The 13,037-nt window shown below is 36.2% G+C and overlaps 1 protein-coding gene and 1 long non-coding RNA gene across 3 annotated transcripts in view; one reads left to right on the forward strand and one right to left on the reverse strand.

Moving 5' to 3' along the window:
• Positions 1–246: 246 nt before the first annotated feature.
• The window catches only part of LOC124157386, a 39,883-nt gene continuing 27,092 nt past the window's right edge, over positions 247–13,037 (reverse strand). Inside the window, exons 11-14 of one of the 2 annotated variants that reach the window (XM_046532063.1) lie at positions 12,079–12,483; positions 11,078–11,240; positions 7,831–7,977; positions 247–1,318 (exon numbers count right to left, since the gene is read on the reverse strand). In XM_046532063.1, the coding sequence (XP_046388019.1) occupies positions 1,145–1,318; positions 7,831–7,977; positions 11,078–11,240; positions 12,079–12,483 (889 nt within the window). In that variant the 3' untranslated portion in view covers positions 247–1,144. Of the gene's footprint in view, positions 1,319–7,830; positions 7,978–11,077; positions 11,244–12,078; positions 12,484–13,037 lie in introns of both variants that reach the window. The other variant, XM_046532062.1, reaches the window with a different exon arrangement.
• On the forward strand, positions 4,608–5,569 carry LOC124157389. The gene is made up of 2 exons (XR_006864581.1): positions 4,608–4,858; positions 5,287–5,569. It is a non-coding gene; the product is annotated as an uncharacterized LOC124157389 (long non-coding RNA).

Genomic DNA, 13,037 nt, shown 5'->3' on the forward strand with positions numbered 1-13,037 from the left:
TTCGTAATGCATGGAACCTAAAATGTCTCGATTGATCGCAGTGGTTTATCGAGTCGTATCCATACAGTTGAGCTTATGGGGGTGGAAATAAGGAATTTTGATGAAGAAAACAACTTCCAAAATTAAAATGGTGATCAAAAATTTTGCTCCAATCATTGTATTTCTTGTAATGCAATGGCTACTTGATAAATAGGTATGGAGGAAGTAACTAAGGTTGTTATGCTTTTCAGTAACGACAGTCATTCCTGTTTTGCGTAAAAATCTTTATTATAATCTCAAAGATATAGTAATTCGCATTCTCGCGGACATTTTTTTACGATTGAGATATTTTCAACACGATAGGTATTGTATCATCCGATACTGTGCTGACGGATTTTTCGTGTGAGTAGTAAGTTTATTTAATATCACAAGTAATATCCATAGGATATAATCTTCCCTTCCATTTTAAAATACATTAATAACCAAGTGACAATAAGATTGACTTGGAATTCATTATACATGATACAATAGCATGCAAACGTCCGCATACAAAAGTTGATTGTGCTAGCAATTACTAGGCTTGGTTTCACTCATCACACCACACGGTGGCAAGTCTAATTCACTTCATAAGAAATTATTTCTCTGGACAATCTTGAGCCTAACAATATAGTCCATGAGCAATTCCCAATCACGAACAATTTCATCATTACAGGCACTGATTTAACTCCCCAATCTTCAGGAAATGCTCTGTGATTAAATGTCTTGGAGATATCCTGAAGTAGGGTTACATTTGGCATCAAAACCCACATACGAATATAAAACTATAATTCTTTCATACTTCATTAAAATAATTTAAAAAAGGAAAACTTAAACAAAAATATTACTATTCAAAAGTGACACCAAATGCTGGATGAAATGTGCCAACATTGATCAATAATATAACATGTAATTCATTTCCTTGGCACCAAATGCAATAGTATAAACTGCGTTTCTTACAATGATGAATTCTTGTTTAAATAATACAAAATAAAATATACACACAAAATATTTAAAATGCTTCAACAGTTCATGACTGGATTTGATTTCATATAACTACCAAGAGTCATCAAATGCATAACTTAAGTCCACACAACAGGCAATAATAATCGCCAAACACTGCACTCAATTAGTTTAGATACTTTCTGCAACGTTTAGATGCACAATGACATGGTATTTTCACATCCTCAAAAGGAAACTTGTAATCGTAGGTTAGTTCTTCTCCACGAGGAATCCGACGTAGAGCAAAAATGAGGATGTGTTTTTTCCCCAAAATGTCCACCACACGTGAGTAGCAATTAGGCTGTAAATAAAAAAAAGGAATTAAATACGAACAAGACACTGTAAAATTGTTACAAAAAGCTGCCATTAAAGAAAATAAAACTTCCAGTCTCTGGAGAACACTGTTATCTTGTTAGGTGTTCAAGGATAATTTGTGTTAAAAAATTTTGGGTTGATGAAAATGAATTCATACTGTAATTACTCAAAAGATATTTTTTACCATATCTTTTTCCATTACTATACCCATGTTGTCCACCAGGAAAGTTTTCAATCTATCAAAAACATTCTGGCAAGTGTTGTCTGGGATAAGCTGTAAATGCTGTTGAAAAAAGGGATAGGGATTCCTATTTTTGCAGCAGTCCTTAAGATAATGAAGTCATATGATTGCTTTTTAGTGATAATTTGAATATTTACTGGAGCTATTTCAGAAAAATAATGGAAAAGAAATAACTACATACACAATATACCAGCCAATCACCTAAAAATGGCATCATTGCAACTTCCACTGTTGGCACCAGCAGCATAGCAAGGGGGGTCCAGACCCCCCCAAAATATAGAAGCACTTACTTTGCATCACATTAGAAAACCAAATATTGAAACATCATGAATTTACCAGAGATTTCTGTAAGAAATGAAGTTTTTCGATTATGAAATGTGCTAAAATTAGTTTAAAATCCTCTACTTAGTACTGTTTTTAAAAAATCTTCCCCTTGGTTTTGGACCCCTCCCGAACAAAATTCTAGACTATACCACCTGAGTCTATCAAAAACTTTTACAAAAAATTACATTATAAATGGCATTATAAATCTCCTCCTCATCCCTCTATTAAATTCAACCAGCCTCTACCCCATTTCCTAATTTTAGTCTACTCATTATCATGGCTTTTATTTGTGTATGGCAAGTTCCACCAAAACCTATGATGCTCATTCATTGAAATGGGGTCCTATTTCACCAACTTCTTATGATTTCTTGAGTTTTTCCTCCTAAAACCTGTTTACAATGGCTAACATCCATGTTGATAGCCTGAGGATTGGTCACTCAGGCTATCAAGTTGAGGGAACAGCGGAACACAAGCATAAGAGGCACAACTATTAAGAAGCTACACTACAGTATGCTCAAAGAAACTGAAACAATACACAGGGTGACAAATAGTAAGACCATGGGGATGAATTAGGTACAAATTTAGAAGCCAGAGGAGTGATCAAATTGGAATTAATTATCTCATTAAAGATGTACACTGTGTATCATCCTACACTGAAATGAAAGTAAAAATTGTCATATACACTGCAGTCCCAAGTCTTGATAAAAGAAGCATCCTATAAATCATATCAAACCTGAAACTCCAGATGGGAAAGGCACTGTCCTATTCATAAACGAAAGGGAATGTATTCTTGCATCTTGATTCATACACATAGGGCATCAAAGACAAAATACATTCCATGAAATAACTTAGCAAACACATTTCCAGAATCAAATTTTGATGCAAAGTTTCATTCTCAAAGCACAAATCCCACCTCAACTTAATCAGTATGACAACTTTGTATTATTCAAGTCATCCATATCTTAAATCAAATTTCATAAGTAACATTAACTATTTCTAGAAGATCTTTAAAGTAGAGATGGGTCGAATAGCAGATTTCTCGAATTCGAATATCGAATTCGAATATGAAATCATTGCTCGAATATTCGAATACCTCGAATTTCGAATACCTCGAATACTAAATGATGAATGCTGGAATGTTTGACTAGGTTGCCTATGCAGCAGGCAACACAAGATTTTGGGGAGTAATTTTGATTTCATTTAAATGATTCGAACAGGAATTTAGCTGATTAATGAATATTTTAATTTTATGGAAACAATTGGGCATATAATTAATTCAACTAACATCGCTTTACCCCCACTTCTGCTGCCAAGTGCTAGCTGACAATCTGAGGCATTTTGCAAAATACAGGCTCTTTTCCACCGGATTTTCTTCAATTATTTTCAGTCCATCTTTGGTAGTTCTCACGAGATAAGAAGATGAATTGGAATTGCTATCAGGGTGAAACCAAATATTCTGAGAAAATATCCCTTTGACTGGGATTGTAACGATAAAGATTTATAGCACCACTCATAAATTGTAACTTTATATATGCTTTCGGAAAAAAATACCGCATCAACTTCCGAGAAGCTCTGCTGCTCATATCGAGTTTCGCCAGAATGCTAAGTCTCCGTCGTATTTTGACATTTATTTCTTTGCGTAAAATGCTTAAATAAACTCAGAAATACTTCGTGTTTGGTCTTATTCTTTTTGAAATTACGCGCACATTACTAATATTTCAATTCAATAAAGGTGTAACATCAATTGACGAAAGTCATTCTTAGACACCTTTTGTGCTAATAGATGACTCATGCAGCGGTTGACCTCCACAGAAATGGGGAACTTCGAAGCTGGTAGGAAAAAAAAGGTCGGTGGGGGAGAAAAGGGAGGGCCGGAAACACGTTTCTATTGTTCTCGTGTAACTTGGTATTTTTTCGAAGCTAAGGTCTTCGTAATATGATCCCTGCGCGAGCTGTGACCTTTTTTTTATTTCGAAGAAGAGGAAAGCCGGAAAGCCTCAGAGGAGGGGGGGGGGGCTAGTGCTGAATGGAGAGGGATACCGGATCTTGGGAAATGCGCTAATGTAAGTATCCCACGGTACTCACACAGCAGTTGACCTCCAGAAATGGGGAACTTCGAAGCAGGTAGCCAGAAAAAGGTCAGTGTGTGAGAAAAGGGGGGAGGGCGTGAAACACGTTTTTATTGTTCTCGTAACTCGATATTTTTTTCGAAGCAGGGGTCTTCGCAATGCGATCCTTGCGCGAGCTGGGACCTTTTGTTTGATTTCGGAGAAGAGGAAAGCGTCAGAGTGGGTGAGGCGAGTGCTGAATGGAGGGGGATAGCGGATCGTGGGAAATGCCCTAAGGTTGCTATCCCAAGGCACTGAGGTTCTCCTGGTGGGGGGAATCGGGGATTTTCGGATTTTTTCACCCGACCATTTTCGGTTCCCCTCGACGAACTCTTTTCACCGCTAAAATCCACGAATTTGAGGTAATTCGTCAACTTGCGTAAAACGGCGCTGCGAGCACTAAATGACTACAGTTCTCTACATTTCTCCGAGTCAACTACCAACGACGTGCGTGCGACAGTGTATGACGCGAAATTCAAAGTATTCGAGGTATTCGAGGCGGTACTTTTCGCATAACTATTCGAAACCTCGAATATCGAATACTTTCTAATATTCGAGGTATTCGAGTATTCGCGGATACTATTCGCACATCTCTACTTTAAAGCATTAACCTCTTTGTTTCAATAGATTCTGTCCATAAAATGAGAAAAGTCTAATCCTCTCCCCCAATTCCTCCAGCAAAGGCTAATTTTGCTATTCCAAACATTCTACTATTATTTAAAACTGCAATGAAACTCACCAATATGTTGTCTGACGGCCAAGTCTGCCAAACTTTCATTCAAGAATAAAAAATTTTGAAGTCTACCAATCTATGGTTACAGTACTTCAGAACTTACTTGGGTATCTGAGACAGGTAAGGATATTTGTATCTCAATCTAGCCCATGTAAAGGTGAGTCATTACTGTTACTTTACATTTTGATTCGAATGTTTTACTTTCCCTACAGGTTGATTCTTAGTTAGTTTTTATATAGTTATTGTATTGTGTCTAATTCATGTTATTATTAAAAATTTCACTGTAAATTGGCATCACGGCTGTAAGTGAAAATTACTAAAATAAATAGATAAAATAAATTTTCAAATTGAAAACTTAAAAAAAGCTACAAGCCCAACAAAAGCTTCAATCAGGCTTCCAACAGGCCAAGACATAATAGGTAAAATTTTTGTTATCAACTTCCCAAAGAAGTGAATATGAAGCCCCACACCAGATAGGATCCTAATGTCTTCATCAGGAGGATATTCAAAATAACCAATTTTTTCAATTAATTTTTTTCTTTCCTCAGATGTAATTTCTACAGTTCCAGTCCTAGAAAACCTAAGCATAGGCTTTGCGTTACAAGATTCCAGAGGAATAACAGGCTAGGAGCATAATTGTGTCATTTAAATAAAAATATATGCATTAAGTAAATGCCCTAATTCAATTTTCCACATTATTTTTAAACCTTTGCAGGCTTAAAAGCTATCTCATCCTCAGCATTAAAATTTGGGAGCAGTTGTACTAACATAATTTTACTGTAAATAGTTTTACAATATAAATCTGTAATAAATGCTACAAATTCTTCCATTGTTACGGATTTGAATATTTGTTGTGAATATTAAGTACTCTATGATGACAGAGCTGAAAATTCCTAAGTTGGATCATGAAAAGATAAGCTATATCATGATACACTGCAACATAATTGTCAGAGCAAATTTACCCCATTATTACTATAAAAGTATTCTACTGATTGAGGGAAGTTTGCATGGAACTTCATGAAGAATTCCCACAGTCTTCACTCCCCTCGTGGACTTCCCTCTTTAATTCATAACAAGATCTACTCCCGTTCCTTATATCTAAAAATCCTATTCTCTCCCTTCCTCTCCCATGTTTACCCAACATTCTACCCTCTAACATTGTTTTCAACATGCCCTCTCAGCTAAGTACTCCCTCCATCAATACCTTCTGTCTCCTTAGTATCTCATCAAGAAGCTATCTCTCCTCACTCACCATCCACTTCACTTTCTCCATTCTTCTCCACAACCAACTCTCAAATGCCTCCAGTCCTCTCGCATCCTTCTTCCAAAGTGTCCATGTTTCCACACCGCTAAGTGCTACACTCCAGATCAGACTCTTCACCAGCCTTTTCTTTAAACTGTTACATAATGATCCTCTCATGAGCTTTCTTTTTCATGAACGCTTCCTTTGCTAGCGCAATTCTCTTCTTGATGTCCTAACTGCTGTATCCATTTTTCTTTAATGTGCTGCCCAAATAGTGGAATTGTTCCACCTGGTCAAGTTTTTCCTCACCTATGTTTTCCTTGAGTCTCACATTACTAGATTGTGGTGCTTTACAAAACCGCATAACCTATGCATTCTTGTGATTAATCTTCATGCCATACTCCTTGCAGCTCTTGTCTAATGCATCCTCAAGAGCCTGCTCCCCTCTCTGACTGGCTAATCAACGTCCTATTTAGCATTTATTTTACCTTGCCTAATAAAAAAAATTGAGGTAATATTTTGGGCCTGGATATGCTATACTGCTGCCAAGGAATACATGGTAACATTTTAAAAAATAACCACAATAAACATTATACCAATCTCCAGATGAAAATTGAAAGATAAAACAAACCATTCTATTTCAATTACAGCTATACGTGATTTTTTTCAAACCTAATGCCCGTAGCAAGCAAAACTAATTAAAGAAATTTCCTGAATTATACACCATGTTTACCAACAGAGCTGAGATTGATTTTGCCAACTCAGTCTGGGCTGGTGAATAAAGAAGTCCGACCATACTGCTCAGGAAGCCAGATCAATTAGCTCACTCTCAAAACCAGTTCGAAATCTTGGCTCGGACCAAAAGGGGTCAATCTGAGTGACATGTGCATTGAACTAATCCTGCTCCGTAAAGCATTGCAATTCTTCTTTGTAATTCAATGGCCACTTTCTTTCCCAACAGCACTGACGTTCATAGGTGGATTTAGTGGAGCGGGCACCGGGGCCCCCACAGATGCATAAAAAATAGATGAGATTTTTAATACAAATATTAATAAATGCTATATTTTAATATAAAAGTTATAAATATTTACATATTAATAACTTTTATACAAAAATTAAGATTATACTTTATAGAGTAATTGTTGCATGTAGTTCTTAATCCCAAATATGAGAAGATCGTTTGCCTGTTAGACCCTGTTGTCTCCCCCAGAAAAAATTCTGGATCTGCCCCTGCTGACGTTAGTGTGGAAATATTCATGACATGCAGTTTTGGCTCTAAAATGAGACAAATTTGCAATGGTGGCCTCGCTCACTCAAAACTTATTTACCTAACCATTTTCATTGAAATTGTTAGACACAATAACTTCCCACCCATAACCTGACCTTCCCACCTCTCCTGAATTTACTAGGCATTTTTATAATATGCTCCAATAAAGAACACACGACGAATCTTTTAACACCAAAAGTGACTGAGAGAATTCCCTAACAATAGAAAATTATCACTGATGTTGTTCCTTTCTCCTTCGATTACTAGTACCCCATATGGGTTTTAATTTGCAATTAAGAGTGCCTGATTATAGTGATAAAACATATATCCCATTTTTGCTAATTCCATACTAAGAAACTAGATAATATAGACTTGATGAAGAGATGCACTACAAAATCTAAACACTCAGGAGGGAGGGAAATGGAAGGATGGCAGAATAAATAGCTGGATACCAAAACGTAATAAATGCAGTGAGAAAAAATGAAAAGACCAAACACTGCACACCATGTTTCCCGCACTTTGTGATTTCAAGATTTTACACTGATTAATGAAGCCTTCAACTGTTTCTATATGACCACTTACATCACATGAATGATTGATAAATCTTGCAGCATTCCCTCGCATGGTAGCATCTACAACAGTTTGCTCATCAATTCGGAACATGTAACATCCCATTCCTTTGGCTTCATATGTCTTCTCCCGTGTATCCGTTAATGAAGACCTTATTACCTGCAAAAATCAAGATAGTTTTTATTTATGACAATGTGAAGGAATAAAGAAATAGCACAACTATCCTAAAAATGTTCAGTATTCCAACAAAATTTTAATAGTACTGTATATTAACATGTTTTTGAGTCACTGCATACAAAAGGCAGCCACTTAATTGGGATACATCTCTTAAAATAGATCCCAATTGAAGATTAAACAAGAGAAATCGATTTTGTGCATTCTCCTCAACTACTTGCCTTGATCCTCGTTGCCTAGCCTCTTTTAACATCTCTCTCACCGTACAAACATTCCTTCGTCGCTAGTAGACCAGCGAAAAGATAATTTTTTTTTACCATGAGACTCAATCTCGAGTTCTATAAATTTATTTAGTGCCTTGAACCATGAAAATAGAGGTTAAATTGCTGACGAACGTTGACATTTGGCCAACTGATAATGGATCCAATCTAAGAACACCCACTCCATGCCGGGCTTTGTGATCCATTGGGGAAATATGGAGTACCAAATTCAATCATACCTCTAAGAATGCAGTAGCAGAATAATTTTACAAAAGGTTAATGTCAAAGAAAAGCAAGGTGCCACCCAAAAATTATAATTCCAAGATTCTCATGAAGGAACACCCTAAATGAATGACTATCTACTTCAAATGAGCAAGGAGTTTGTGTATGCAGACCTATTATAAGACAATCCAGATAATATTTTTTCATTGAAGGCTTTTGCAGTAATCCGTGCCGTTGTAGGCTTTTGGGTTCTGCAGTGTCTACAGATTTTTGGTCCAAGAGATCTTGAGCTTTGGAGAACTTGGAGAAGCTAGTTTTGAATCTTAATCATGAATATTTTGAGAGAATGGAGGGTAAGCCATTTAACGCAAGATAAGAATTCAAGAATCATGTAAAGGAAAAACTCAGCAAATTTTGCAAGCGCATGCATTGGAATTCTAATGAACTATCTCTCCTACTCTACAAATTTCATACTGATAGCAATTAAAATACAGATAAAACAGACCCTTGGCTCTATATTACAGTAATAAGGGAACAGCAAGATAAAAAAGGAGCGATAGCATTTTTTCTGCACACATATAGAGGGAACTTGGGAGGGAAAGAAAAAAAGGCTTTGATGGTTTAAATCACTGCTTATGAGTAACTTTGTATGCAATCAAACACATGGGTAAACCAAGGATGTAATTCAACACGAAAAAATCGTTTGGCTGAGCGGGGATCCTGGCTAAGCAAAATGATCTTTTCATGGCAAATTTCATCTTTGGTGTAGCTTTCTCGACCACTGATATAAGTACTCTTTGATATTAGGAATAGGAATCAAACCCTTTCCATTACATCACCACACTAGTAAGGTTGTGAAAATGAATGACAGCCTTTCCTGCCAGAATTAATTTTATTAATTATGGCAGGAAAGTAATTAGTTGGGATATGAAAAACGAGAGAAATCTAGCACATATTTAATTATTATTGATGATAGCACCCCACTCTACTCATAATAAAACCAATTGAAAAGAACATTTAACGGCAAAATCTACCTGTCAGTGCAACATCAATGGTAATACAAGTGGCTATAAGTACCATTGAAAATTTGAAAAAAATTTGCTGAACAAAATATGCTGATCACATTTCAGCATCAACAGTTGAACAACTGATATTGGCAATTAGAGGTGAGCATAGGTTAGTAGAGTTTTACTAGTGATGTCTCAAGTTTATACCAGACAACAAGTCACCTACAACATTAATTAGAATTGCTTTAAACATAATTGTTTGAAACACTCATGCAAAGGAAATATGGAGCAGTATAATGCAAGAGTGAAAATAGATTAAATTCACAACAGCATAAGTTGAATAATATAAAATTAATTTGAATTAGCCATATTCATTTTGGTCTGAAGTGGTGCTTATCATGGTAGTTAAGATGACATAGTGGGCAACTTACAATAAAAAACAACCAAATCTAGATGAAATGAGAGCAGTGATAAAGATATAAAAGTTCTTCAGCACTTTTGAGCAATTTTTAAGGCCATGAGGAAGTTAATTCAATACTAAAATATAAAAAATATTAGCCTTGATTTAATTGGCACCTGGAAGTTTATTGAATGGTTCTAATATTATTTCATCCAGAATAAAACAAGAAAACCCCTTTTTCAATACAAGATAACCATGCTAACTGCATTTATCAGGTGAGGGGTAGTAAAATTATCTAATTTCTCAGGCAGGTAATGATAATGTGAGAAAATTATCATATTTTTCCTATTTGTGTAATCATTGAATGCAATTGTTTAATAACCTAGTATATTGATATATAAAAATGAGTCCAAAATGTCAGTCAGCCAACTATATACAGTGCAACCTCGATAAAACAACACCCCACGGTGCACCAATAAACACTCGCTATAGCGAATTGTCGCTTTACCGGAGGTGGTGCAAATAATAGCCAATATACCTCATATTATTCCTTTATTTTTATTTTATCGCTTAGACGTGTGGTGTTCTTTTGGCCATGGTGTGTTCCATCAAATGCTTCCTATTCACGCAACTCACGGACATGCGGGTATGCTGCCGTCTGCTTTCTGCCGCCCGAGGAACAAAAGAAGATCAAGCATTCGCAAATGCTAATGCCACAATATTTTCACCAAAATTAACTACTTATTTATCGAACGACAGTTTACCACATAAATTTGAGACTGAGCACTCCATTAACTTCATTTCTAACAGATCGCTAGCAATTACAGAGATTAAGGAGTCTTGGTGTAAGTTTTTCCGGCGGTGAAACCCTCGCTATGGCGAGAGCCAACACCAAAAGGGCCTCGTAAAAACGAAATTTTTAACATGCTTATAATAGGATCAATTGACGGTGCATCGGCTATCTCTTGTAATAGCGGGGGTCTCGCTATAGCCCGTACTCGCTTTAACGAGGTTCCACTGTATGTTACATTTCAATGTCAAAGTAGTCTTGTGGTAATACGGTACTTAGTTCCCAAATCATCTGGAACGTACTGAGTGCAATTATAAGCAGGAGAATACAGTAAAAATCAATTCTATTGTTTTCTATTAGCGACATTAATAACTGAGTTAAGTTTACGTAAACCATTTTAAAATACCTCTCCAGAATACTCGATCACCATTTCGCCAGCTTCTATATCCTTCAAACAAAACAGGCCACGGCCATGAATATGAGAGCGGTATACTCCAACAGTTTCCCTGGAAGTCTCTTTGAGGTGCCTGAACCGCATGGCCATTGGTAAATCTAGGCTGGTGGCTCGTCTGCTGCAATTAGAAAATACATTTTGCGATAAATCATTGACCAAATGAACAATTACAAATCACTTAATTCAAGGATAACGATGAAAACCAGATCAACTGGTACATTCAATTTTAATCACTACAAGATGAATATTAAGGAAAGGCTCATTAGCTCTTTAAAAACCCATTTGCAGGCAGGCAGGATAGGAAGACTGATCAGGTAAGGAAATCATATAAGGAAGATTTTGGAAGCATCTAATGGATTTCGCCTTAGCCAATGATTGCTTTCTATGGGATCTTGGGTGAAACATTGCCAAATTTTGGTTTTAGATCATACCCAGCATATTCTCCAAATTTCAATAGAATATTTTCTACTGATGGAGCTTAGCTTTTTGAGTATTTTCAGAGCATTGTGTTTACAAGATGAACATGGGTGTCTACTACACCGTTACTTAAACATCAGAACAGGTCTAAATTCTTTTATCAAAGAAAAATGTTACCCCACCATTTACTGGAGACATTACACGAGTAATAATAAAGACATATGATACCCTTTTCCACACTACAGCTAAGAAATTAAACGTTTCACACCATCAAAAAGTAGGAACTAGTATATATATACTGGAAAAGATTATTTAATTTTTTAGGATATAATAATCAAGAAATAACATTAAATTGGATGGCTATCCCATTAAAAATAAAGGTCACTACCCATAGAAAGAAATGGATTAATGGCATAATCTATAAATATTTAACTTTTGTTAGGAGTTCAAAATGTCAATTTTATAACAATGATGATAATACATTAATAATATGTTCTTGCTTACAGCCACCATGGCATTCAAAATGAATATTTTACCTGTTTCCTCCACCATTAGTCTCACTTTCCTGGGTTGGCAAGGGTGCAGAAGGTAGTTTTCGATGAGGGGAAGCAAGCCAGCCAAATATGTCCCTGTGCTGCCATTTTCTGTTCTTCAAAGATGGGCATGGTTCCCCAGGAACTGATGGGTTGGGCGGAGGTGGAGGACACTTAAAGGGCTCGCTGCGAGCACAACCAGATGGATTTTCAGGAAGTGGTGGGGAGCATGGGGCAGGTGGCACGACAGGGGCTTCAGGTACAGGAGTTTGCGTTGATAGCGAGAGGTGAGCACGAGAAAATAGTCTGTGAGGAGGTAATGCCGTGGAAGTAGGTTCTTTGACGTCAGACTCAGACTCGAGAAGTTGTGATGCACCAGGAAGCTGATTTAAAAGGTACCTCAAGCCCCTAAAAAATCAAGGTATAGTTGTATTGACAATTATCACATTCACTTCTGAGGAAAAAATGTAAGTGTCCAAATATGTATTGACAAAAATTAAGGCACATAAATTTAATTTTGCTGTCAGAGATCCAGACCAGAACTAAATTCCAACTAGTTACCATCAAATTCTATGACCAAAATATGCTATAATTGTTTAAAAGAAATTAGAAGTTCTCTCTTTTTTTTCTAGGAAAATATATTTGAGGAGCAAGCACAATGCATGACAAAACGTAATTGCAGTGACGCATGAATTCAATAGGATTATTTAATTAGGCCAAGTAATTATTTTCTACTACAAAACATAACATTTTCGTCTGTCAACCAATTCATCTATAATACATATCTGTAGTTTCAATTCTAAGCTGAAATTTTGCAGGCTAATAGTTCAATGTGGATAGAAAATCAATATTTAGAGTTAATTCAATAAGAAAGACCCCAGAGAGTTTAGCCATTAAGGAAAGAAATCGAATCAATGGCTGGGTTTCTTCCTTCACTCTTTAAAATTATTACAGTTACTTGC

This window comes from Ischnura elegans, chromosome 4, assembly GCF_921293095.1.
Source record: "Ischnura elegans chromosome 4, ioIscEleg1.1, whole genome shotgun sequence".
NCBI lineage: Eukaryota > Metazoa > Arthropoda > Insecta > Odonata > Coenagrionidae > Ischnura > Ischnura elegans.